The following is a 23,302-nucleotide window of genomic DNA, read 5'->3' as shown; positions in this document are numbered from 1 at the left end:
CCGCGCGACCGCTACGGTCGCAGGTTCGAATCCTGCCTCGGCCATGGATGTGTGTGATGTCCTTAGGTTAGTTAGGTTAAGTAGTTCTAAGTTTTAGGGGACTGATGACCTCAGAAGCTAAATCCCATAGTGCTCAGAACCATTTGAACTATTTTTTTATAAACAAAGACATAGACGAATAAATATATTTACAAGCATGCTGCTACCGTTTCCTCGTGTAACTGTGGAGTACTTACGGTCTGACGCCATCGATAGTGTGGTGTCACCGCCAGACACCGCACTTGCTAGGTGGTAGCCTTTAAATCGGCCGCGGTCCGTTATTATACGTCGGACCCGCGTGTCCCCACTATCAGTGATTGCAGACCGAGCGCCGCCACACGGCAGGTCTAGTCTAGAGAGACTCACTAGAACTCGCCCCAGTTGTACAGCCGACTTTGCTAGCGATGTTTCACTGTCTACATACGCTCTCAGTTTTAGAGACGACAGTTTAGCATAGCCTTCAGCTACGTCATTTGCTACGACCTAGCAAGGCGCCATATTCAGTTACTATGAATGTATTCTGAAGAGATAATATTGTGAATCATGTACCGTCAAGAGCGACGTTCATCATTAATGGATTAAAGTTAAGTATCAAACTAATTACGTCCGCTTTCGGCATTCTAATTCCTTGTCATGATCCAGACCTCACGTCAGTATAGTTCTTCCCTCCCCACACCAGCCTGCGTGAGCTAAAACGCGTGCATTTCGGCCTCCTCTAGTAACACGGTGTTGGCTCTTCTGCCAACAAAACAGATAGTCAGCGGCCACTTTGACATCCAATAACTGGTGTACTATTCAAGTTACATGCCTATAATTCATACCAATTTAGGTTTACACTAGTAGCTTTCTAAAGACACGGCGATCAACAAAATCGGATGAAGCGTTCATATTTTGGAAATTAGTTGCTGGTGTTACTTGTATAATTTACCGTCAGATGCTAAACTTTAAACTAATAAATATATTGAAAATCTGATTACACCATCAGAATCGTCGTGCAAATAATAGTAATGTACATGTTTCTTTTTGAGGTATCATGATTCATCTGGCTACTATTAATTTCTATACGAACTGTGAAATGTCTGCCATTAAGGTTTCACAAAGTCCGCCGTCTTTGGCACTCCCGGCATGTACCCTTCATTAACACAGCGTCACAATGGAATTCCCAGCCACGTGGCTGGACCAGCCGTTGTGCGGCATCACGCGGTTGCTAAGCTAACGTTCGGGACCACGTGGTTGTTGCCGAGCCGTGGCTTTGACGAGCGTCCTGTGTGGCCGGCCCAACTGCGGACATATACGAGGTGCATTCAGGTTCTAAGGCACCCGATTTTTTTTTCTAATTAACTATTCACCCGAAATCGATGAAACTGGCGTTACTTCTCGACGTAATCGTCCTGCAGACGTACAAATTTTTCACAACGCTGACGCCATGATTCCATGGCAGCGGCGAAGGCTTCTTTAGGAGTCTGTTTTGACCACTGGAAAATCGCTGAGGCAATAGCAGCACGGCTGGTGAATGTGCGGCCACGGAGAGTGTCTTTCATTGTTGGAAAAAGCCAAAACTCACTAGGAGCCAGGTCAGGTGAGTAGGGAGCATGAGGAATCACTTCAAAGTTGTTATCACGAAGAAACTGTTGTGTAACGTTAGCTCGATGTGCGGGAGCGTTGTCTTGGTGAAACAGCACACGCATAGCCCTTCCCGGACGTTTTTGTTGCAGTGTAGGAAGGAATTTGTTCTTCAAAACATTTTTGTAGGATGCACCTGTTACCCTAGTGCCCTTTGGAACGCAGTGGGTAAGAATTACGCTCTCGCTGTCCCAGAACATGGACACCATCATTTTTTCAGCACTGGCGGTTACCCGAAATTATTTTGGTGGCGGTGAATCTGTGTGCTTCCATTGAGCTGACTCTCGCTTTGTTTCTGGATTGAAAAATGGCATCCACGTCTCATCCATTGTCACAACTGACGAAAAGAAAGTTCCATTCATGCTGTCGTTGCGCGTCAATATTGCTTGGCAACATGCCACACGGGCAGCCGTGTGGTCGTCCGTCAGCATTCGTGGCACCCACCTGGGTGACGCTTTTCGCATTTTTAGGTCGTCATGCAGGATTGTGTGCACAGAACCCACAAAAATGCCAACTCTGGAGGCGATCTGTTCAACAGTCATTCGGCGATCCCCCAAAACAATTCTCTCCACTTTTTTGATAATGTCGTCAGACCGGCTTGTGCGAGCCCGAGGTTGTTTCGGTTTGTTGTCACACGATGTTCTGCCTTCATTAAACTGTCGCACCCACGAATGCACTTTCAACACATCCGTAACTCCATCACCACTTGTCTCCATCAACTGTTGATGAATTTCAATTGGTTTCACACCACACAAATTCAGAAAACGAATGATTGCACGCTGTTCAAGTAAGGTAAACGTCGCCATTTTAAGTATTTAAAACAGTTCTCATTCTCGCCGCTGGCGGTAAAATTCCATCTGCCGTACGGTGCTGCCATCTCTTGGACCTATTGACAATGAATGCGGCCTCATTTTAAAACAATGCGCATGTTTCTATCTCTTTCCAGTCTGGAGAAAAAAAATCGGAGGCCTTAGAACTTGAATGCACCTCGTAATATTTCCAGGGCGCCTCAACTCGCTCGTTACCTCACACATACATAACATGTCCCTAATTTATGTTCAGAGCAACTCACCCACCTCCACCCTCTCGCCCCTCTCTCGCCTTCCCTTGCTTCTGTCTTCCGGTTTTATTGATCCTCGGTTACAACAAGGCTCATCAGGGTTTTTCTGTGTCTTTCTTCTCTGTGAACTCGTACGGGCTTAATACATATAAGGTGACAGGATTGATGACTTCATAGTTTGGTCCCTTCAATCTCATCAGTCCAGTCCAATACGAAATCTCACTTCATTATCTTGCTGAAATGTAAGCTCAGGATGGCTTGCAGTCGGGCCATATGGTGGAAGCATGTCAGATTAGTATCCCACCACTGTCCTGAGCGTCCCAAGACACGTCCTCACTGGCCATCGGAGCTCAGTTCGAATCGGTACTCATCACTTACGACAATTCTACTACAGTCAGCGAGATTCCAGGCTGAGGATGCATCTGGAGATGACCTATTGTGTTGGCTTTCGTAGCAAGCCATCTTGGGCTTTCATTTCAGCAAGATAATGCCCACCCACACACGGCGTGAGTTTCTACTGCTTGTCTTTGTGCTTACCAAACTCTAGTCGGCCGGGCTGGCCGAGCGGTTCTAGGCGCTACAGTCTGGAACCGCGAGACCGCTACAGTCGCATGTTCGAATCCTGCCTCGGGCATGGTTGTGTGTGATGTCCTTAGGCTAGTTAGGTTTACGTTGTTCTAAGTTCTAGGGGACTGATGACCTCAGAAGTTAAGTCCGATACTTCTCAGAGCCATTTGAACCATTTTTGAACCAAACTGTACCTTGGTCAACAAGATTCGGGCGTAATTTGGCACGATCTCCATCAGGAGGACCTCCCACTACTCTATACATCATTGCTAACCTGAATAACTGCTAGCTTCAGGGCCAGAGTTGGATCAACGCATTATTGACTTGTTCAACAGCCGCGCGGGATTAGCCGAGCAGTCTAAGGCGCTGCAGTCATGGACTGTGCGGCTGGTCCCGGCGGAGGTTCGAGCCCTCCCTCGGGCATGGGTGTGTGTGTTTGTCCTTAGGATAATTTAGGTTAAGTAGAGTGTAAGCTTAGGGAATGATGACCTTAGCAGTTAAGTGCCATAAGATTTCACACACATCTGAACATTTTCGAACTTGTTCAGTATGTTGAACTCTTTCTCTTGAATAAATTATTCAGTTTTTCTGTAATTGCTTTATTTATTTACAATTTCTGTCCCATGGTTCGTAGTTTTTTTAGAGTATATTTGACGAGAGCAATGACAGTTGTATCTCCTCTAACGTATAAAAATTCCTGCTCAGTATTTCGAATTGGTATAATGTTTCGTGAAAAACAAATATGATCAGGAATCATACACAAAGTGTTAAATTAATAAATATGATCGTGTTAAAGAACGTTACTGCATATTTGTATTTGGTTGTTACAGGACTTATCGACACAGCCAGGTAACATCTTCTTCTCGCCTCTTAGCATACAGATAGCACTCGTGCTGGTGTATCTTGGGGCGAAAGGAAATACAGCATTCGAGATAGCGAGAGGACTGCATTTAAGAGATAATAAGCAAGTCATTGGGGCTGCTTTCAGTGAAGTAATGCGACAACTAAATGTAAGTATAGAAAACAGATTTATAAATAAATCTTTATGATAAGAAGTCGAATAGTTCACTCATTACAGTAAATCAGACATAAGATAAGAGTTAGGTTTGAAGTGTTCTTAAAGGCATCTGGCAGCTCAGTAAAACCAATACAGTTCGTTACTATTTGAAGCGAAAATTTAAAATTAAACCACAACAAGCCATAAAAAGGCCAGTTTGCGGCCTACGTCTGACAGCCAGTAAATCTGTTGAAAAGCTTGTTTCTACAGCGTCACCATGAAACAGTCAAGAGTTGTCTACTGTGGAACAGTAACAGGTGCTTCGCTTGAGTGCTGTCATTATCCCAAAACCTTTGTGTGATTCGTGGAAGTGACGTCTCACTTTGTTTCCTCTTCGACAGCATTCCAGGCACCACGGCTGTAACACGGCGGGTTTTCAGGACTGTAAATAGTATCAGTGAGAGCTGACAACATTGACTTTAACTCTGGTTCTGCCTGTTTGCTACAAAAAAGAAAAGAGAAGATTCTAGAAATACAATTTCGGTGGAGTGATGGCGGACGCGAGCTGTCAGCTCATATACTTGCGGTGAACTGAGGCTTCTTTAGTGAACACAAATTGTTACATTGATCTGTTTCGGAAAAATTTGTTTCCCAAATGGGTATGAAATAATTGAGAAATATGTTCACTTTAGCTAGCATTACGCTCATTGTAACTTCAGCCCAGTCAACACTCTTTTTAAAGATTCCTTCGAAATATTCAGTATTCTTGTGACTAACCAGCTTCAGTGTTTCTTTTGTGTGTTTCTGAAGTGTACAAGTAGCTAAGTTAGGTGACTGTGCATCAACATGTGACAAACCGTTCACCACAGGATTGGCATGAGTCCCTTTAACTTCCGCTTCATACATGAGTTCAGGATTTATAAGGGTACTGCTGTCTTAAGCAACTCGGGTAAGATCTCTAGATCACTTTACTCGTTAGATCCCTTCAATAAATTAACGTTAAAATCACCAGAAATTAATGATCCGTTCCAGAAGTCTAATAGACTTCAATAATGAATCAAAGTTTTGAAAGATTGTTTTTGGAGCAATTAGCCTGGAAGGAGGTCGCTAAATGAAACACTACTGTTTCTGCTTTACTCCCTCGCGTCTGATTCCCCCCACCCAGTTGCCTTGGAGATTAAGATGAAACAACTTAATAACACCCTAATGTAACGATTCTCTAGTTTCGCGTAACAGAATAACGACTTACAAGCAAGTAAGTGTTGAAAAGTGACTTCGTGGTGCGCACATACCATTCGGACACTTTGTACATGATATAACTTCGACGTGATTGATAACTGCAAAAATTTCTCAGAACACAGGTTTTGGTGTGGAAAAAGTTTCTGGACTGTTGGTGATCCTTGTGTATAGGTGGCGAACTGCTTCCATAAGTTACAATAATGATGATGATGATCGTTTTCCTTAAGACGAAATCAAATGGTTCATCATCGATTTTGTAATTACAATCAGAACATATACGACGACGACGACGACGACGACGAATGCTAGTCCTAGCACGCATGGTTTCATTCAGTTACAAATGTCTACACTATTTGGGAAGGGACTGAAGTAATCGTTTGTGATAACGGGAAAATGCTACTTTCCCCGCATACATCGCAATACACAGGGAAAACATGCCTTCCTATTAATTATTGTTCACTGCGGTAGAACAATGGTGACCGAGTAAGTAGAATCGTCTAACGCGGAACAAAAAATGCTACGAAACTCACATTTAATCAAGAATCAAAGGAAAATGATTCTCAAATTCCTGCCCTAATAAAACTCAGAAAAAGTACACGCAAACCCAAACGAAAAAAAAACACAGTCTAATACCTTTCTCCAAAGACGAGGCAACTCCGCAGACTTACCCAGTTCAGCTAGAAGTAATAGGAAAGTAACTGCGCTAGAAATAGCTCCCTCTTCCGTTAGTTGTAGGGGGAGAGACTCAGTAACTTTGAAGTGGCCAATGGAAATCTCTCCCTCACATCCCATTCTTGTTCAAATCTGTCTCCTCCTCTTTCGTGTCTACCTCCACGCTATCTCTGTTCAACAACCTGAGGGGAATGTTTCATACGATCTGAAATGACCAACCACTGTCTCAGTCAAGGACTCATGTTTTTCTGTCCTCCTAACGCACTGTTCCTGCCGGCCGCGGTGGTCTAGTGGTTCTAGGCGCTCAGTCCGGAACCGCGCGACTGCTACGGTCGCAGGTTCGAATCCTGCCTCGGGCATGGATGTGTGTGATGTCCTTAGGTTAGTTAGGTTTAAGTAGTTCTAAGTTCTAGGGGACTGATGACCAGAGATGTTAAGTCCCATAGTGCTCAGAGCCATTTGAACCATTTGAACCGCACTGTTCCTTTCTCTATCCTGTCTAAAACGACACTGACTAGAGAAAGACTGCCTCTGTTTAAAAAGAGGAGGGAGGGTAGGGAAGAGAGATTATTAGTTTCCAGACTCCCAAACAGTGCTCTCGGCTTTTAAGTTCCGATTCTAATACTGGATCCCCTGTCTCATCTTTATCGACTCTGTTTCTTCTTCTTTCACGTCATCAGGTAAGTCCTTTCGCTCATAGAGGCACTCAGTGTACTCTTTCCACCCATCTGCTCTCTCCTCTGCATTTGAAAGCGGAATTACCACTGCGCTCTTAACATTAGCGCCCTTGATTTTAATTTCACTGAAGGTCGTTTCGACATGTCTATATGCTGACTCAGTCCTTCTGGCAATCATTTCTTTTTCGATTTCATCATATTTTTCCTACAGCCATTTCAGCTTAGCGTACCTGCAGGTGCTATTTATTTTATTCTTGAGTGGATTGTATTTCTGTATTCCAGAATTTCCCTGAACGTTTTTGTTCTTCCTTCTTTCCATGATCAAGAGGAACATTTCTTCTGTTACCTGTGGTTTCTTCGCAGTTACCTTCTTGGTACCTACATTTTTCTTTCTAACGTCTCTCATTGCCGTTTTTGGAGATGTTCATTCCACATCAAATGAACTGCATTCTGAGCTATTAGTGCATCATCTATAGCCTCAGAGAACTTCAGGCGTATCTCTTCATTCCTTGGCATTTCCGTATCGCACTTCTTCGCGTATTGATTCATCCTGCCCAGTCTGTTAAACTTCAGCCTACTTTTAATCAGTATTAATTGTGATCTGAGTCTGTATCTAATCCTGGGTACACTTTACAACCTAGTATCTGATTTCGGAATCTCTGCCCAATCAAGAGGCAATCCAACTGCAATCTTCCCGTATCTCCCGGCCTTTTAGAAGTATATATATCCTTCACTTGTGGTTATTGAACAGAGTGTTGACTGAAATTTATTGCAGAATGTAATTAGTCTTCCTCCTCTCTCATTCGTACTACCAATCTCATATTTTCCCTTACTTTTTCTACTCCTTCCTCTACAGCAGAATCCTAAACCCCCATGAATATTAGATTTTAATCTCCGATTACATACTGAATTACCTCTAAAATATCCTCAGACACCCTCCCTCCCCCTCCCCCTCCCCCTCCTCCTCCCCCTCTCTCCCTCACCTTTTCCCTCTCCCTCCCCTCTCTCCCCCCTCTCCCTCCACCTCCCCCTCTCCCTCTCCCTTTCTCCTTCTCCTTCTTGGGTCATCTGTGTGTATAAGAGAACTGTTGTTGTCGATTATGGCTTGCTGTCGATTCTGATAACAGCCATGTTGTCACTAAAGTGTTCAGTCACTCACTGTTTTTTTTTTTTCAGCCTTTGTTTTCTTTCCATTTCATTTCACTAACCCCCACTATATCTGGATTGAGCTTTAGCAGCTCCATTTCCAGATTTTCTAGCTTCGTTATGTGGCGGTAACGGATTAGGGGGCATTACAAAATGTAACTGTATCATCCGAAACAACACCCCCTCAAACACTGATTGAGATAGAACCTACCATGTTCAACTATTCTGACTGATAATACCCCAATCCGTCTCCCCTAAATTTTCCGTGCACGGAAATTTTTAGTTAACTGAGATCAGGAATAGTGTACTTTTTTCAGTTTGGCTGACCATTACAAGAGTCCATTGGAATCGAAAAACACCACAGCCTTAACTTTTCCAGCAGAAGGTGTGGTTTTGAATTTTTTTTCCTTGGGTGAATTTGCATGATCCCACTCCATTGATTGCCTCCTCGTCTCTGGTGAAAAATGATGGGAGTCATGTTTCATCACCTGTCACAATTCTTCCAAGCAATTCATCTCCACCATTCTTGCACTGTTCCAAAAGTTCGCTGCATGCCGTTTTTCTTGTTTCTTTGTGAGCCACTGTCAACATCCTGGGAACCCATATGGCACAAACCTTTTTTAACGCCAACACTTTCAGTATTCTGCAAACACTTCCTTCCCCTACCCCAACGTAGCGTGACAATTCATTCACCGTGATGCGTCTGTCAGCAGTCACCAATTCGTTAACTCTCTGCACATTGTGTGGAGTGTGTGCAGTACGAGGCCTGCCGCTGCGAGGACAATCCCCAATATTGCCGTGCCTGCTTTCATCACGTAACCTGCTTGCCCACCAACTAACTGTACTGCGATCGACAGCAGCATCTCCATACGCTTTTTTCAACCACTTGTGGATGTTACCTACTGTCTCGTTTTCACAGCACAGGAATTCTATGACAGCACGATGCTTCTGACGAACGTCAAGTCTAGTAGCCATCTTGAAGATATGCTGTGACGGCGCCACTCACGGGAACAGGTTGAACTAAGTTTGAAAACAAGTGGGAAGGATGTATCAACACATTGTAAAACTTCCACACATGCAGAATGAAAACTTATGTCCGTGCTTGCAACGCAAATGTGATGAGAAATTCCGCCTGTTGCAAGAAACCTTTTTTTCTGTTTTGTTTCACCCATACATGTTTCAGCACTTTTGTGCTATCTTCAATGGGTTTAATTTTTATTTTTAACTGAAAAATTGTTGTTACATATTAATATTTGTGTTGTTTATAACATTATGTCAAAGTTCCATTTATAGCTTAAGTGGCGAAAAGTGGATGTATGCATTAGTTAACATACCTTACATGATGCTATTGTCCATTTATTTTGGTAGCTATTCTGCTACACAATATATAACTTGTTATCTGCAAACAGCAAACTTAATTTATTTTTCTGTTTGTTATGCATTTACGAACAGAAATGAGACTGTATCACGTTTTTGTGTGTAACTTAGTTTTGAAATTGTGGTGCGTTCTCCTGTGTTGTTGGCGAAGTAAATAGGCTTACTTCGTGGCCTATGGTCGCTTGGCACTGCACTTTTTCGAGTTCTCAAAACATACGCAGAGTTTTCGGTGCCAATACGTGTTGTTTTGGTTGTGAGGTATTCATTTGTTTCGTAGCGTGTTTGGCTGGGTGATGCGCGCAAGTTTGAATTGTATTTGGCGTCAGTGGTGTATGGTTTGTGTGGGTATATTAATGCTGTCATTTTCTACGTTAACAATACGTTATACGAGGTGCATTCAAGTTCTAAGGCCTCCCATTTCTTTTCTCCGGACTGGAAAGAGATAGAAACATGCGCATTGTTTTAAAATGAGGCTGCATTCATTGTCAATACGTCCCAGAGATGGCAGCACCGTACGGCAGATGGAATTTTACCGCCAGCGGCGAGAATGAGAAAGGTTTTAAATACTTAAAATGGCGACGTTTTCCTTACTTGAACAGCGTGCACTCATTCGTTTTCTGAATTTGCGTGGTGTGAAACCAATTGAAATTCATCGACATTTGAAGGAGACATGTGGTGATGGAGTTACGGATGTGTCGAAAGTGCGTTTGTGGGTGCGACAGTTTAATGAAGGCAGAACATCATGTGACAACAAACCGAAACAACCTCGGGTTCGCACAAGCCGGTCTGACGACATGATCGAGAAAGTGGAGAGAATTGTTTTGGGGGATCGCCGAATGACTGTTGAACAGATCGCCTCCAGAGTTGGCATTTCTGTGGGTTCTGTGCACACAATCCTGCATGATGACCTGAAAATGCGAAAAGTGTCATCCAGGTGGGTGCCACGAATGCTGACGGACGACCACATGGCTGCCCGTGTGGCATGTTGCCAAGCAATGTTGACGCGCAACGACAGCATGAATGGGACTTTCTTTTCGTCGGTTGTGACAATGGATGAGACGTGGATGCCATTTTTCAATCCAGAAACAAAGCGAGAGTTAGCTCAATGGAAGCACACAGATTCACCGCCACCAAAAAAATTTCGGGCAACCGCCAGTGCTGAAAAAATGGTGTCCATGTTCTGGGACAGCGAGGGCGTAATCCTGACCCACTGCGCTCCAGAGGGCACTACGGTAACGAGTGCATCCTACGAAAATGTTTTGGAGAACAAATTCCTTCCTGCACTGCAACAAAAACGTCCGGGAAGGGCTATGCGTGTGCTGTTTCACCAAGACAACGCACCCGCACATCGAGCTAACTTTACGCAACAGTTTCTTCGTGATAACAACTTTGAAGTGATTCCTCATGCTCCCTACTCACCTGACCTGGCTCCTAGTGACTTTTGGCTTTTTCCAACAATGAAAGACACTCTCCGTGGCCCCACATTCACCAGCCGTGCTGCTATTGCCTCAGCGATTTTCCAGTGGTCAAAACAGACTCCTAAAGAAGCCTTCACCGCTGCCATGGAATCATGGCGTCAGCGTTGTGAAAAATATGTACGTCTGCAGGGCCGATTACTTCGGGAAGTAACGCCAGTTTCATCGATTTCGGGTGAGTAGTTAATTAGAAAAAAATCGGAGGCCTTAGAACTTGAATGCACCTCGTAAACACATTTATATTGCGAAAGTCTTACAAAACTTTATACAGACACACAGATCTTCCAGGTCATCCACTGAAAAACCATGAATTTAGGTTTACATGATAACGGAAATGCTAACCAGTAACATACCAAATATTCCAGGCGAGCATACACATGGCAAACGATTCAAGTAGGGTGTTTGGGGAGACAAAAAATGGTTAAAATCTCTCTGAGCACTATGGCACTTAACGTCTGGGGTCATCAGTCCCCTATAACTTAGAACTACTTAAACCTAACTAACCTAAGGACATCGCACATCCATGTCCGAGGCAGGATTCGAACCTGCGACCGGGTCGCGCAGTTCCAGACTGCAGAGCCTGGAACCGTTGTTGAGACAGCTAGTGAGATTTCACTGTACACGTAACCACTGGCGTGCCAAATCTAGAGTTTGGTAATATTTGGATACTATCTGTTAAATGGCAATACAATCTACTTTAAATTAGCTATGCATTGTGGTTACTGTGTCCATTAAGTACCGAGAACACACTAATTTGCTAGCTGTCAGTAAAAGTTACACAGAAAATATAAATCAGGCTTCTACTATCCACAAAAGCTGGAAACAATATTTACTGAAATCAAATGATATCATCAAAATAATGTTCCTAGGTCATTATTCTTCTCAGAACTGTTCATAAAATGAACAACAAAATCAGAAATCGCAACAGATCGTTTTTGTGTGACAGTTCAGCTTCTTATGCAGATTCCTGATAAACAATTCGTTTCCCAGAAGCGGATTAGTTAAAATGACTTTATTTGGCTCCACAAATCGGCGAATTTTACTTATTTCCATTCATTTCAAATTCGTACTGCGTTTGTATATGTGGTAGATGATTTACCCTTCTGGTATTTACTGTAAAAGGCAAAGACGCTAATTTAGGACTAATAATATATATATATATATATATATATATATATATATATATACATATATATATATATATATATATATATATATATATTATACCGGGTGATCAAAAGTCAGTATAAATTTGAAAACTGAATAAATCACGAAATAATGTAGATAGAGAGGTACTAATTGACACACATTCTTGGAATGACATGGGGTTTTATTAGAACCAAAAAATACAAAAGTTAAAAAAATGTCCGACAGATGGCGCTTCACCTGATCAGAATAGCGAATAGCAATAATTAGCATAACAAAGTAAGACAAAGCAAAGATGATGATCTTTACAGGAAATGCTCAATATGTCCACCATCATTCCTCAACAATAGCTGTAGTCGAGCAATAATGTTGAGAACAGGACTGTAAAGTATGTCCGGTGTTATGGTGAGGCATTGGCGTTGGATTTTGTCTTTCAGCATCCCTAGAGATGTCAGTCAATCACGATACTCTTGCGATTTCAGGTAACCCCAAAACCAATAATCGCACGGATTGAGGTCTGTGGAACTGGGAGGCCAAGCATGACGAAAGTGGCGGCTGAGCACACGATCATCACCGAACGACGCGCGCAAGAGATCTTTCACGCGTCTAGCAATATGGGGTGGAGCGCCATTCTTCATAAACATCGTACGATCCAGCAGGTGCTTATCAGCTAGGCTGGGGATGATGAGATTCTGTACCATATCGTCGTACCTTTCACCCGTCACGGTAGCACTTAGAAAACCAGAACCATGCATTTCCTCGAAGAAAAAAGGCCCGATAACGGTAGATGTGGTAAATCTAACCCATATCGTGACTTTCTCGTCGTGCAATGGAGTTTCCACGACAGTTCAAGGATTTTCGGTAGCGCAAATTCTGCAGTTGTGGGCGTATACAGACCCTCGGGGCGTGAAATGAGCTTCGTCGGTCCACAACATGTTACTCAACCAATCGTCGTCTTCCGCCATCTTTTGAAACGCCCACACCGCAAATGCCCTCCGCTTCACTAAATCGCCAGGTAACAGTTCATGATGTCGATGGATTTTGTACGGATAGCATCGGAGGGTACACCTCAGTGCCAACAAAACAGTAGTGTATGGAATGCCGGTGCGACGCGCGACTGCACGAGCGCTGGCTTCCCCGTGCATAGACGAACCCGCTACAGCAGGGCTTAACAACTGGCCGGTTTTGAGCGCGAGTACTCGCGTATGCTCAGGCACGTGCTCGCGAGCAGGTGCAAGGTCGCGGAGTAGGGAGGGAGGGGACGGAGGGGAGGGAGGGGAAATGCGCGCGCACGTTTGAATGTGATCTCGCGTTCTTAGCAGATTTAACTAGCCATCTGAATGCTTTGAACATTTTACTACAAGGTAAAGATCTGCTAATTACTCATTTCATAGATCGAATACGAGCTTTTAAAATGAAATTGACACTTTGGGTGAGTCAGCTGGAAACAGGAAACCTAGCTCATTTTCCTAAATTATCATCCATACAAGATGTTCACAAAGACTGTGAACGTTATTCACATAGTTTAGTTGATCAGCGCTTTCAAGATCTGACAGCACTAGACAGTGATTTTGATCTGTTCTCTCCATATTCAGCGAATATTTAAGAGATTCGTCCTGAGCTGCAGCAAGAAATTATTGACCTGCAGTGTGACAGAGAATACAGAGACAAATTGCCTAAAATGCACAAGAACAATTACTCCGAACATAGACGCAATTGTAAAGGGCAAAAAGTACAAGATAACCGAGAATCCCACACTTCAGTGACACCTTTTATTGTGTAACAGTTCACAAATTAATGCGAATGTAGAGGCATACATTAAGCTAATAAAATTATGTGGCATGTGTACATTCTCCTTTATTTGTTTCATTTGTCGCAGTAATAATTCGTGAGTGATATCCCTGCAGGTGGCCGCGGATTTACATTGACTGGCGGCAGTTGTTGTGTGCCCCACGTGACTTTCCCCACTCTCCGCTCTGGTCCGGTAGTGGGGGTAGCGTGCTCGCGCTGCTCCGTGCTCGCGCCTTGCTGCTCACAGCTCGCTCCGCGAGCACGTATGTTGTGAAGCCCTGCGCTACAGTCTCCATTTGTTCCTGAACTGTCTCAGCAGCATTCCGCCTTGTGCTCGGTCGACCACTACGGGGTCTATCGTCTAAACAACCCAAGGCTTCGAACTTCGAAATCATTCTCGCCACAGCTGCATTTGTCAACGGACGTTTACCCGTTCTAATCCCCTTCCTATGGCGATAGGATCGTAACGTTGAACTAGCAAATTCCCCATTCTGATAATACAGCTTCACTAAAAGTGCCTTTTCAGGTAACGTCAACATGCTGCAACTGCTGGTGCATCTGATTCTCTCTCTCATTACAGCTCCTTTTATACACGATTGTCATGCGCAGTCACTGACGTTTTGCTGTCCAGCACCATCTGTCAGACATTTTGTGAACTTTGTTTTTTTTTTTTGTTTTGATAAAACCCCACGTCATTCCAAGCATGTGTGTCAGTTCTTACCTCTCTATCTATATTATTCCGTGTTTTATTAAGTTTTCAAATTTACACTGACTTTTTGATCATATAGCCTTTTTATATACATGGTGTCCCATTTATGTTGACCATCCTAAACAACTGTTTGTCTAGATGTAAATTACAAAATGTTTCAAACAAATGTTCTGTAGCCATCAGAGGTACATTAATCAGCATGACTGCCTTCGTTGTAGCTTTGTTTTTTACAAAGATATGAACAGCGGTATGACTTTAAATGGACCCTGTATTTTTTTATTCGGTAATTCATTTCCATTTCTAAAGACCTATTTAAAAACGTATCACAGTCTACCATTCACTGAAACATAACGTTATTAATTATACGTATAACACAACATTGACTTTGAGCCCTGGATCACAAACTCGTCCACTTGCTGGAGTTGTCAGAAAACAAATGAAAACCAAGTAAATATATAACACAAAATTGACTTTGACTCTCCTGTACCATTGCCCAGATGTAGAACATTCAAATGTGCTCAAAGTGGTGACTCTGGACACCGATACACTGGTTCACTCGTTGAATGAAGGAATTATTTACTGCTTCCCGTGTTGCCCACTGAAGACAGTTACAAGCAAACACGATACGTTCCTGCATGTCCTCTAGGGTTGTTGGACTATCGCGACAGACAATGTCTTTAATACATCTCCAAAGAAAAAAGTCCAGAGGATTTAAATCAGGAGACCTAGCAGACCAAGTAACTCTTCCTCCTCGACAAATCCATCTCGCAGGATACCTTAGGTTCAGAACACGACGTGCACGCAAGGCATTATGTGCTGGACATCCATCGTCTTGATACCACATAAGCATTCTGGTTCTTAGCGGCACTTCATCCAGAAGGGGAGGAAGACTTCGTCTGAGGAAGTTGGCCTACGCTGCGCTGTCTAGACTACCATTGATGAAATAAGGGTCAATAATTGTAGTACCAAACGTCCCACAACAGGCGTTAACCCTCCATTGACGCTGATGTTCCACCTGTCTAAGCCATCGTGGGTTGTCGCTGGACCAATAATGCATGATCCTTCCATTTACCTATCCTTTGTTTGAGAAGGAATGTTCAGGAACGTTCATCGGTAAATAGAACACTGGAGAAGAAGTTCGGGTTGGCGAGGATTTGCTGCTGTGCCCACTGACAGAACTGTACACGATTCTGGAAATCATTTCCATGCGATACTTGATGTACGTTTAGGTGGTAAGGATGGAACCGGTGACATGTAAGAATATGATGTACACTGGTTTTAGGAATGCCAGTCTCGAGTTCAAACGGTCGTGTGCTCACATGTGGATTCATAGCAACGGAAGCGAGAACAGTAACTTCGGCAGCTTCGACTGTGCGAGTGCTACGACGATTGCGTTGTCGTGGGTTGAAACTTCCCGTTTCCTGTAGCGTCGCAACAAGACGAGGAAACATCCGTCGCGAAGGTGGGTTCTTGTCAGGATATCGCTCTCTGTACAGTTCCACTGCTACCATAACATTTCGCCTACCTTCAAAAACAACAACAATAAAACAAACATTATGTCGATGCAGTTTGCAGGAAGGACAGCCTTTACGGTATTCATACTCTACACAACAGTATTTAAAAGGACTAAACTACTGTACGAAATGTACCTGTACATAAGAAAACAGTATTTCAGTCACTGTTCTGCTAACTTACATTCCCCATAGATGAGTAGCATTTCTACCTTCTCTTCGTTGGTGTGCATTCTGGTCACACAACTCTTCAACTGACGACGGTTGACGGAATGACGGGTGTGCATTCTACTTATGTTTACATTTGTCTTCTGTCAACTTCAGCACTGTTGATGTGTTCCCTTACCCCGAGTACCTGTACTAAGCGCTGGGTGCGTCAACGTCAATGTTGTGTTATGCAGTTAATAACGTTGTGTTTCAGTGAATGGTACACTGTGATACATTTTTGAATAGGTCTTTAGGAGAGGAAATGAATTACCGAATAAAAAATAAAGGGTGCGATTTAAAAAAGTCATACGGCTGTTCATATCTTTGTAAAAAAGAAAGCTACCACGAAGGCAATCATGGTGATTGATGTCCCCCTGACGATTACAGAATATTTGCTTGAAACATTTTATAATTTGCATCTGGACAAAAAGTTATTTAGGGTGGTCAAGATAAATGGGACACCCTGTATAAAACCTTTTTTTATGTAGAACACTGTGACTGCGAGATTTCTCTGTTCTTGTGTTTCCAATCCGCTTACCTCTTGAAATAATTCAGGCATATGCACTCAAAGACAAAAAGACGCATCACGAAGGATTTCATCCGAATGAGACCTACATTGGTGATGTGAGGTACATGTGCAGACAAACAAATAATTACAATTGGGTGATTTGCTCAGGAGAAAGAGCTTCACAAATTGAGCAAGTCAATAACGCGATGGACCACCTCTGGTCCTTACGCAAGGCGTCGACTAATGGAGTTGTTGGACGTTGTAACGGAACATATTAAAGGCTTTACTGTACCGAAGTATGCGATACCCTCCAAATTCAACCAGTTTAGCGAGTATTTATGATTATAGAAAAGTTATTGTGTATGTTAACAATGATTGCATAACATGTCTCCATAAACAGTCAACCCATTAAATTATACTGAATAAATGACCCACACAAAAGTTAATATCACTTGATCACTGATAAAGCAAATGTCATCATGTAAAAACACTAAGTTCATCTTAAATAATTAATATGAAGTTGAAACGTCCCCTTTGAAAAATTTAGACATGACTGTGCTTAAACTGACACACAATATTTTTAGCGCAACGCAATCTGACTTTCAGAAATCCGTACAAAGGAATGGCCCTGATTAACATTAACCTGTACCTTTCACAAATCACTTACCTCACAAAAATCTTCGTTACTCGAACTACTGCAATGCAGCGAGCGCCACTACTGCCAGCTAAATAAAAAATTCAAACTACTGAAGGCACTAACTACTGATAGGCATAGTTAGCAAATGAAAGATTTTAGTAGAGAACAAACAATTTATTTACCTTAATAGTGTTGAAAAACCATAATATACATGTTCATGACATACAGTCTTACAAATTTCCAAACTCCATCTCTCTCCCCACATCCACCTCTGCTGGCGGCTCACCTCCAACTGTGCAACGCTATGCGCTGTTCACATCCAGCTGCCCAACACTATAATGGCAGACAACAATGCAAACTAGCCACAGACTGCACACAGCACAGCCAGTGATTTTCATACAGAGAGCACTACGTGGCGGCGGCGTTACCAATATAAGAACCTAAACAGCCTACTTACAAAGTACGAAAAATAGTGGCCAACTTAGGTATTTTGGATCTCCTTAAATAAAAATCACCCAGTGAAACCTATTTTTTCACTAGGAGCGTTTTCACTCAGTATTCATGTAATCAATCCTATTTTAGACGAAAACCAATTTAATTCTTAATAATTCATGTTATTTACTTATTTATGCAAATTAGAGAAGTCAATTGACAAACTTCTAAAACACGGCCTTTTTGCAACAAAGAATTATTCTGTCAAGTCAACAAATCTGTCTGTCATTTTAATAACATGTTAAATTATGTCACTCGATGCAAATTAATAACTTTCCTGCACAAATTATGATAACAGATGTACATGTGACTTATAAACTATATCTCTTTTTAGTAGTTCTTTGACAAGGTTATAAATACAAGCAGCAAGAAGGGTTGGGGCGCAGTCGGAATGTCACTTTGGTAAAGTGTGTTTGTGTGTTATTGTTTGAGGTGGATAAACAATGCAAAGAACATGTAAAGGAAGTACTACTTTGTGTTGTGTCATGATCTTTGGTGGACAGCGGAATTAAGATGGCCACCAGAGTAATAAATATTTGAAGTTTACATATTTGTTGGTTTCGCTCGTTTTTTATCATCAAAAGCACATAAAAAACACGGGATCTCATGTTTTTAACCCTAGACAACCAGATTTAGAGCCAGCATCAGCATCGAGACACAGCAGCGATCCAGCAAGTAGCAGCGATTACCACAACACAATGCATTTTAATGGTGCCAACCTAACATCAAGTGCTAACAAGCTCCGTAAATGGGAGTGAAATAGTGCGATTAGAGCAATTAGCAATATCTACGACTAGGCGACCATTACAACGTCCACTTGAGAGGTACCGTGTCAAATTATGTTGCATTATGTTGCATGATGCATTAGATCGTCCAAAAAGTCGCCGGATCTCTCCCCAATTGAGAACGTTTGAAGCATTATGGGCAGCGCTAATCAACCGACTCGGGATTTTGACAATCTAACGCGCTAGTTGAACAGAATTTGACTCGATAACCCTCAGGAGGACAATCGATAGTTCTGTCAATGCCAAGCCGAATAACTGTTTGCATTGGGCCAGAGGTGGACCAACGCGTTACTGACTTGCTCAATTTGTGAAGCCCTTTTTGTTGACTAAATCATTCAATTCTTCTGAAATTGTAATCATTTGTTTGGCTGCACATATACATCAAATGTGCGGATTTCCCTTCCATTCGGATAATACCTTCGTGATGTGTCTTCTCTCTCTCTCTCTCTCTCTCTCTCTCTCTCTCTCTCTCTCTCTCTCTCTGAGTGCAAATATTCAAATGAATTCAGAAAAAAAAATAATCTGTAATTGATTAGCAATTAAACTCGTCTTTCACTGGAAGAACAAAATATTACTCACTAATCTCATGTTCAAATGTGTTAACCTTTTTGTTTCTTTCAGGGGTACGATGAAGTATCGCTTCAGATCGCTAATGAAGTTTTCTTGAAACGCGGTTTTAAAATAAAAAACAAATTCAAACATGCGGCTACTGCATTCAACTCGGGAGCCGAGGAACTGGACTTCAATCGACCTGAAGAGTCAAGGGCGCAAATTAATGGATGGATAGAAGAGAAAACTCAAAGGAAGATAAAAAATTTAATAAAGCCAGGTAAACTTAAGGTACCTGATGTCAATAGAGCTTGGAGGAGCACAAATTACCATAATCAAGTTTTGAAAGGCACCCATACCTTGTTACAGAGATTGCGTAATGATAATGCGCGCTGTACCATGCAGTCATATTTACAGTACGTGTTGAAAATGATTTCCATGTGCCTTAACGCATGCTTGTATGCATAGTTGTGTTTTCACATCTGGATTGGGCTCTGCAGACACTATACTTTTGAGGTGGCCCCGTAACCAGAACTCGAACGGTTTGAGATCCGGTGAACGAGCAGGCCATGCAACTGGACCCCCCTCGTCCGATCCATCGACCAGGAAAGACACGATTGAGATGCGCCCGGCCGTTAACGGCGAAGTGGGCTGGAGCACATAACCCTTCGAATCGTAAATGGCACTTCTTCCAGCATGGAAGGGAAAGTCACCCGCAATAAACGCCGATATTTGAGGCCTGTTAGGCGACGTGGAAGGAAGACTGGTTCCAAAAGTCGGTCACCAATTATCACGGCCCACACATTCCGGCTGCACCGATACTGATGATTCGTTGTCAGCATACCATGGAGGTTCTGCATACTATCCCACAGATGACTGTTATGAAAGTTGAAGATACCACTCCGCACAAAGGTGGCCTCATCAGTGAATAGGATAAATGACACAAATCACGGAACCGTGATCGCCTGGTGAAGAAACCAGTGACTAAACTGTTTCCGGTGTGGAAAGTCTGTCGCTGGTAAGCCCTGCACACGTTACAAGTGATGAGGATAGTAATAATTGTCATGAAGAATGTTCCACATGGTCGTCTGGCTTACCCTGTACTGGTGGGCCAACTGCCTGGTACTGATACGGCGGTCGCCTTCCACAGTGTTAATCACACTTTCCTCCGAGACTGGTGTCAGAAAATTTCGGGAACGTTCTTCATGATTTCCTGCTTCCTGAAACGATCCTGTCTCTGACAAACGTCGAAACATTGTTGCAAAGATTGAATGCTGTGGTTGTTGTCGGTGAGGATACAACCTTGCTGCGCGCCGCCCGTTGCCATTTGATTTTCCATAAATAAAAACTTTGTCGACATGCTCTCGATTCGAATACGGAATCATTGTGTACAACGCTGAGTCAGCAAGAGAAGTGAACTAGACACAACATTACCAGTTACTATGGCAGAAGAAGGTGCTGGGGCATGACGTATGAGGAACAGTACTACCATCTAAGAGGAAACCATGCATACTGTAACTGTGGCTGCATGGTACGGCCGACCGGGGTAGCCGAGCGGTTCTAGGCGCTACAATCTGGAACCGCGCGACAGCTACGGGCGCAGGTTCGAATCCTGCCTCAGGCATGGATGTGTGTGATGTCCTTACGTTAGTTAGGTGTAAGTAGTTCTAAGTTCTAGGGGACTGACGACCTCAGAAATTAAGTCCCATAGTGCTCAGCCATTTTTAGCCTGCATGGAACAGCGCGTATTAGACCGCACTCAAAAAATGTTGAAATGCGTGTGAAATCTTATGGGACCCAACAGCTAAGGTCATTAGTCCCTAAGCTTACACAATACTTAACCTAAACTATCCTAAGGACAAATAACCACACCCATACCCGAGGGAGGACTCGAACCTCCACCGGGACCAGCCGCACAGTCAGACCGCAGTCTCTGTAACAAAGTATGATTGAATAAATTGTCTCTAGCATGGAAACCATGCATTTCCGGACATAAGTTTATTAGACCTTTTTCGTCCCGTATCCTCTCATCGATCAATTCCTAGAGTTTGTACACGGTGGAAAAAGTCACCCTGTATACTCACAAAAGTAGCTTACTCGTTGATAATGGAATAAAAGAGCAAGTAAATAGATAAGTGTAACAGAGCAAAGCGAAAATCACAGTTGACTGTCAAAGTAATTTCTATCCTATGAAAGGAGTAATCATAATGCTGCACTAAAGTCAAAAGACAAGTTTCTTCAGTTCTACAGAGTTTTTCGAATGAAGCAGTATGACTTTTTTCCTGGTAACTCAGACTGAATTTGAATTTTTCTGTTATACCATACGTCAGTGTAATGTTTATATTCGTTATTCTTTCATTGTACTGCTTTTGGTTAGTCACTGCGGCCTCTTCCCTTGAGCGTTTGATTCTGCCTTCTATCAGTGAGTTCAGCATGGCTCTGAGCACTATGGGACTTAACATCTGAGGTCATCAGTCCCCTAGAACTTAGAACTACTTAAACCTAACTAACCTAAGGACATCATACACCTCCAGTCCCGAGGCAGGATTCGAACCTGCGACCGTAGCAGCAGCGCGGTTCCGGACTGAAGCGCCTAGAACCGCACGACCACATCGGCCAGCCACGTGAGTTCCATTAACAAGTCAGTAGTAGGTTATCTCTATAGACCATTATATCAACATAAATACTCAACAAGCAGTTTGAGGGTAGTGTACTAACGGTACCACCATCCCCCCCCCCCCCTTTTCTTCCTGTCACACTTTCCTTATTCGTTCTGCACCTTTTCTTTCGTCCTACTCAGCTCACTACAGTGCACTGGAGTTATGAATAGGCCCAATCAGGAAAATACGTTTCGTTATAGGTAATAATTCTGAGTCCTTCTAATTACATTTCTTTGTCAACAAATCTGGATTTAATTGTTGAATAATGAATATTTCTTTGCTGCCGCGTCCAGTAGTCTCGATTAAACCAGTCGGTAGCAGTTGGCATACTTTCGAAACAGAATAGCCTACTTTGGTGGAAGACAGTAGAAGGAAGACAGTAGACAGTGGAAGACAGTAGAAGGAAAACGTAGTATCCACAATAATAATTTTTCCATTATTTCAGCAAAACATAGATCACTCATTCAGCTTGGCATTACGCGGTGAAACTATTTACCTCGTGTATATTCGTAACGAAATAGGAGAAAGATGAATCTGTTCGCCACCTAAGTATCACGTGCGCATTCTCTGTCTTCACTCACTAATTTGGTAATCAAAAGGAACTATATTTAATTTTCCTTGTCCGCAATGCGTGGATGTCACACACTACGTTTGTAAGACAAGTGTCGAGAGACCAGGTCACAACTCTGAATATTTCCAAAAATTTTCATTTGAGACAAGAAGTTTCATATAAACATATGCTCTGTTAAGAAAGGTTCCTGAACTAATAGTTGTAGACATTTAGTATTGTAATCTAATAATTTTATTTTGTTAAGTACTTTTAAGTGACAGTTCACATTATTTGGCAGACTACGAATTTTCTAAAATTCACAGTAGATATGAAAAAAGTGCAGAACACATTTTCGACCACCAACAATAACTTTTCAGCACTACATGATTGATTTATACAGATTGTAATACATCCAAGACACTCTTACTCAGATATAATATTTTTCTCACATAGGTCGAGGTTAGGAAAAGAATAGATCTTCAAGCGATGAGGAAGTTAGTGAGTGATATACGCCAGTCAACGAAGACCAAAAAACCCGGTCACATGAAAATGTGCAGTTAAATATTTTTGTACAGTGGTAGGAGGGAGTACCATGAAAAACATACTGGCCGCTAGTGTGTGTGTGTGTGTGTGTGTGTGTGTGTGTGTGTGTGTGTGTGTGTGTGTCTGTGTGTGCGCGGGGGGGGGGGCTGGGTTCACTTTTTGTTTCTCTTGAATAAAACGAAAGCCTTGGCTTCTTGCGACCATGTTTCTCAGTATTTCATTAAATTAAATTGCCTAGAAGTAAAGCCCTATTCTTTTTTTTCTGTGTCCAATAGCTCCAGAATTGGACAGCTTGAATAATCGTAGACTGTTAAAAACAGTGTTTTAATGGTATAATGTTTG

At 42.6% G+C, this 23,302-nt stretch overlaps 1 protein-coding gene across 1 annotated transcript in view; it reads left to right on the top strand.

Annotated features, from left to right (window-relative positions):
* The window catches only part of LOC126149010 (serpin B6-like), a 112,799-nt gene that overhangs the window by 50,797 nt on the left and 38,700 nt on the right, over positions 1 to 23,302 (top strand). The window contains exons 3-4 of the mRNA XM_049915788.1: positions 4,120 to 4,299; positions 19,280 to 19,487. Of these exons, the coding sequence (XP_049771745.1) occupies positions 4,120 to 4,299; positions 19,280 to 19,487 (388 nt within the window). The remainder of the gene's footprint in view (positions 1 to 4,119; positions 4,300 to 19,279; positions 19,488 to 23,302) is intronic.

This window comes from Schistocerca cancellata, chromosome 2 (assembly GCF_023864275.1).
Source record: "Schistocerca cancellata isolate TAMUIC-IGC-003103 chromosome 2, iqSchCanc2.1, whole genome shotgun sequence".
Taxonomy (NCBI): Eukaryota; Metazoa; Arthropoda; class Insecta; order Orthoptera; family Acrididae; genus Schistocerca; species Schistocerca cancellata.
Note: the sequence above shows the minus strand (reverse complement) of the source record. Positions and strands in the feature narration are given on the sequence as shown.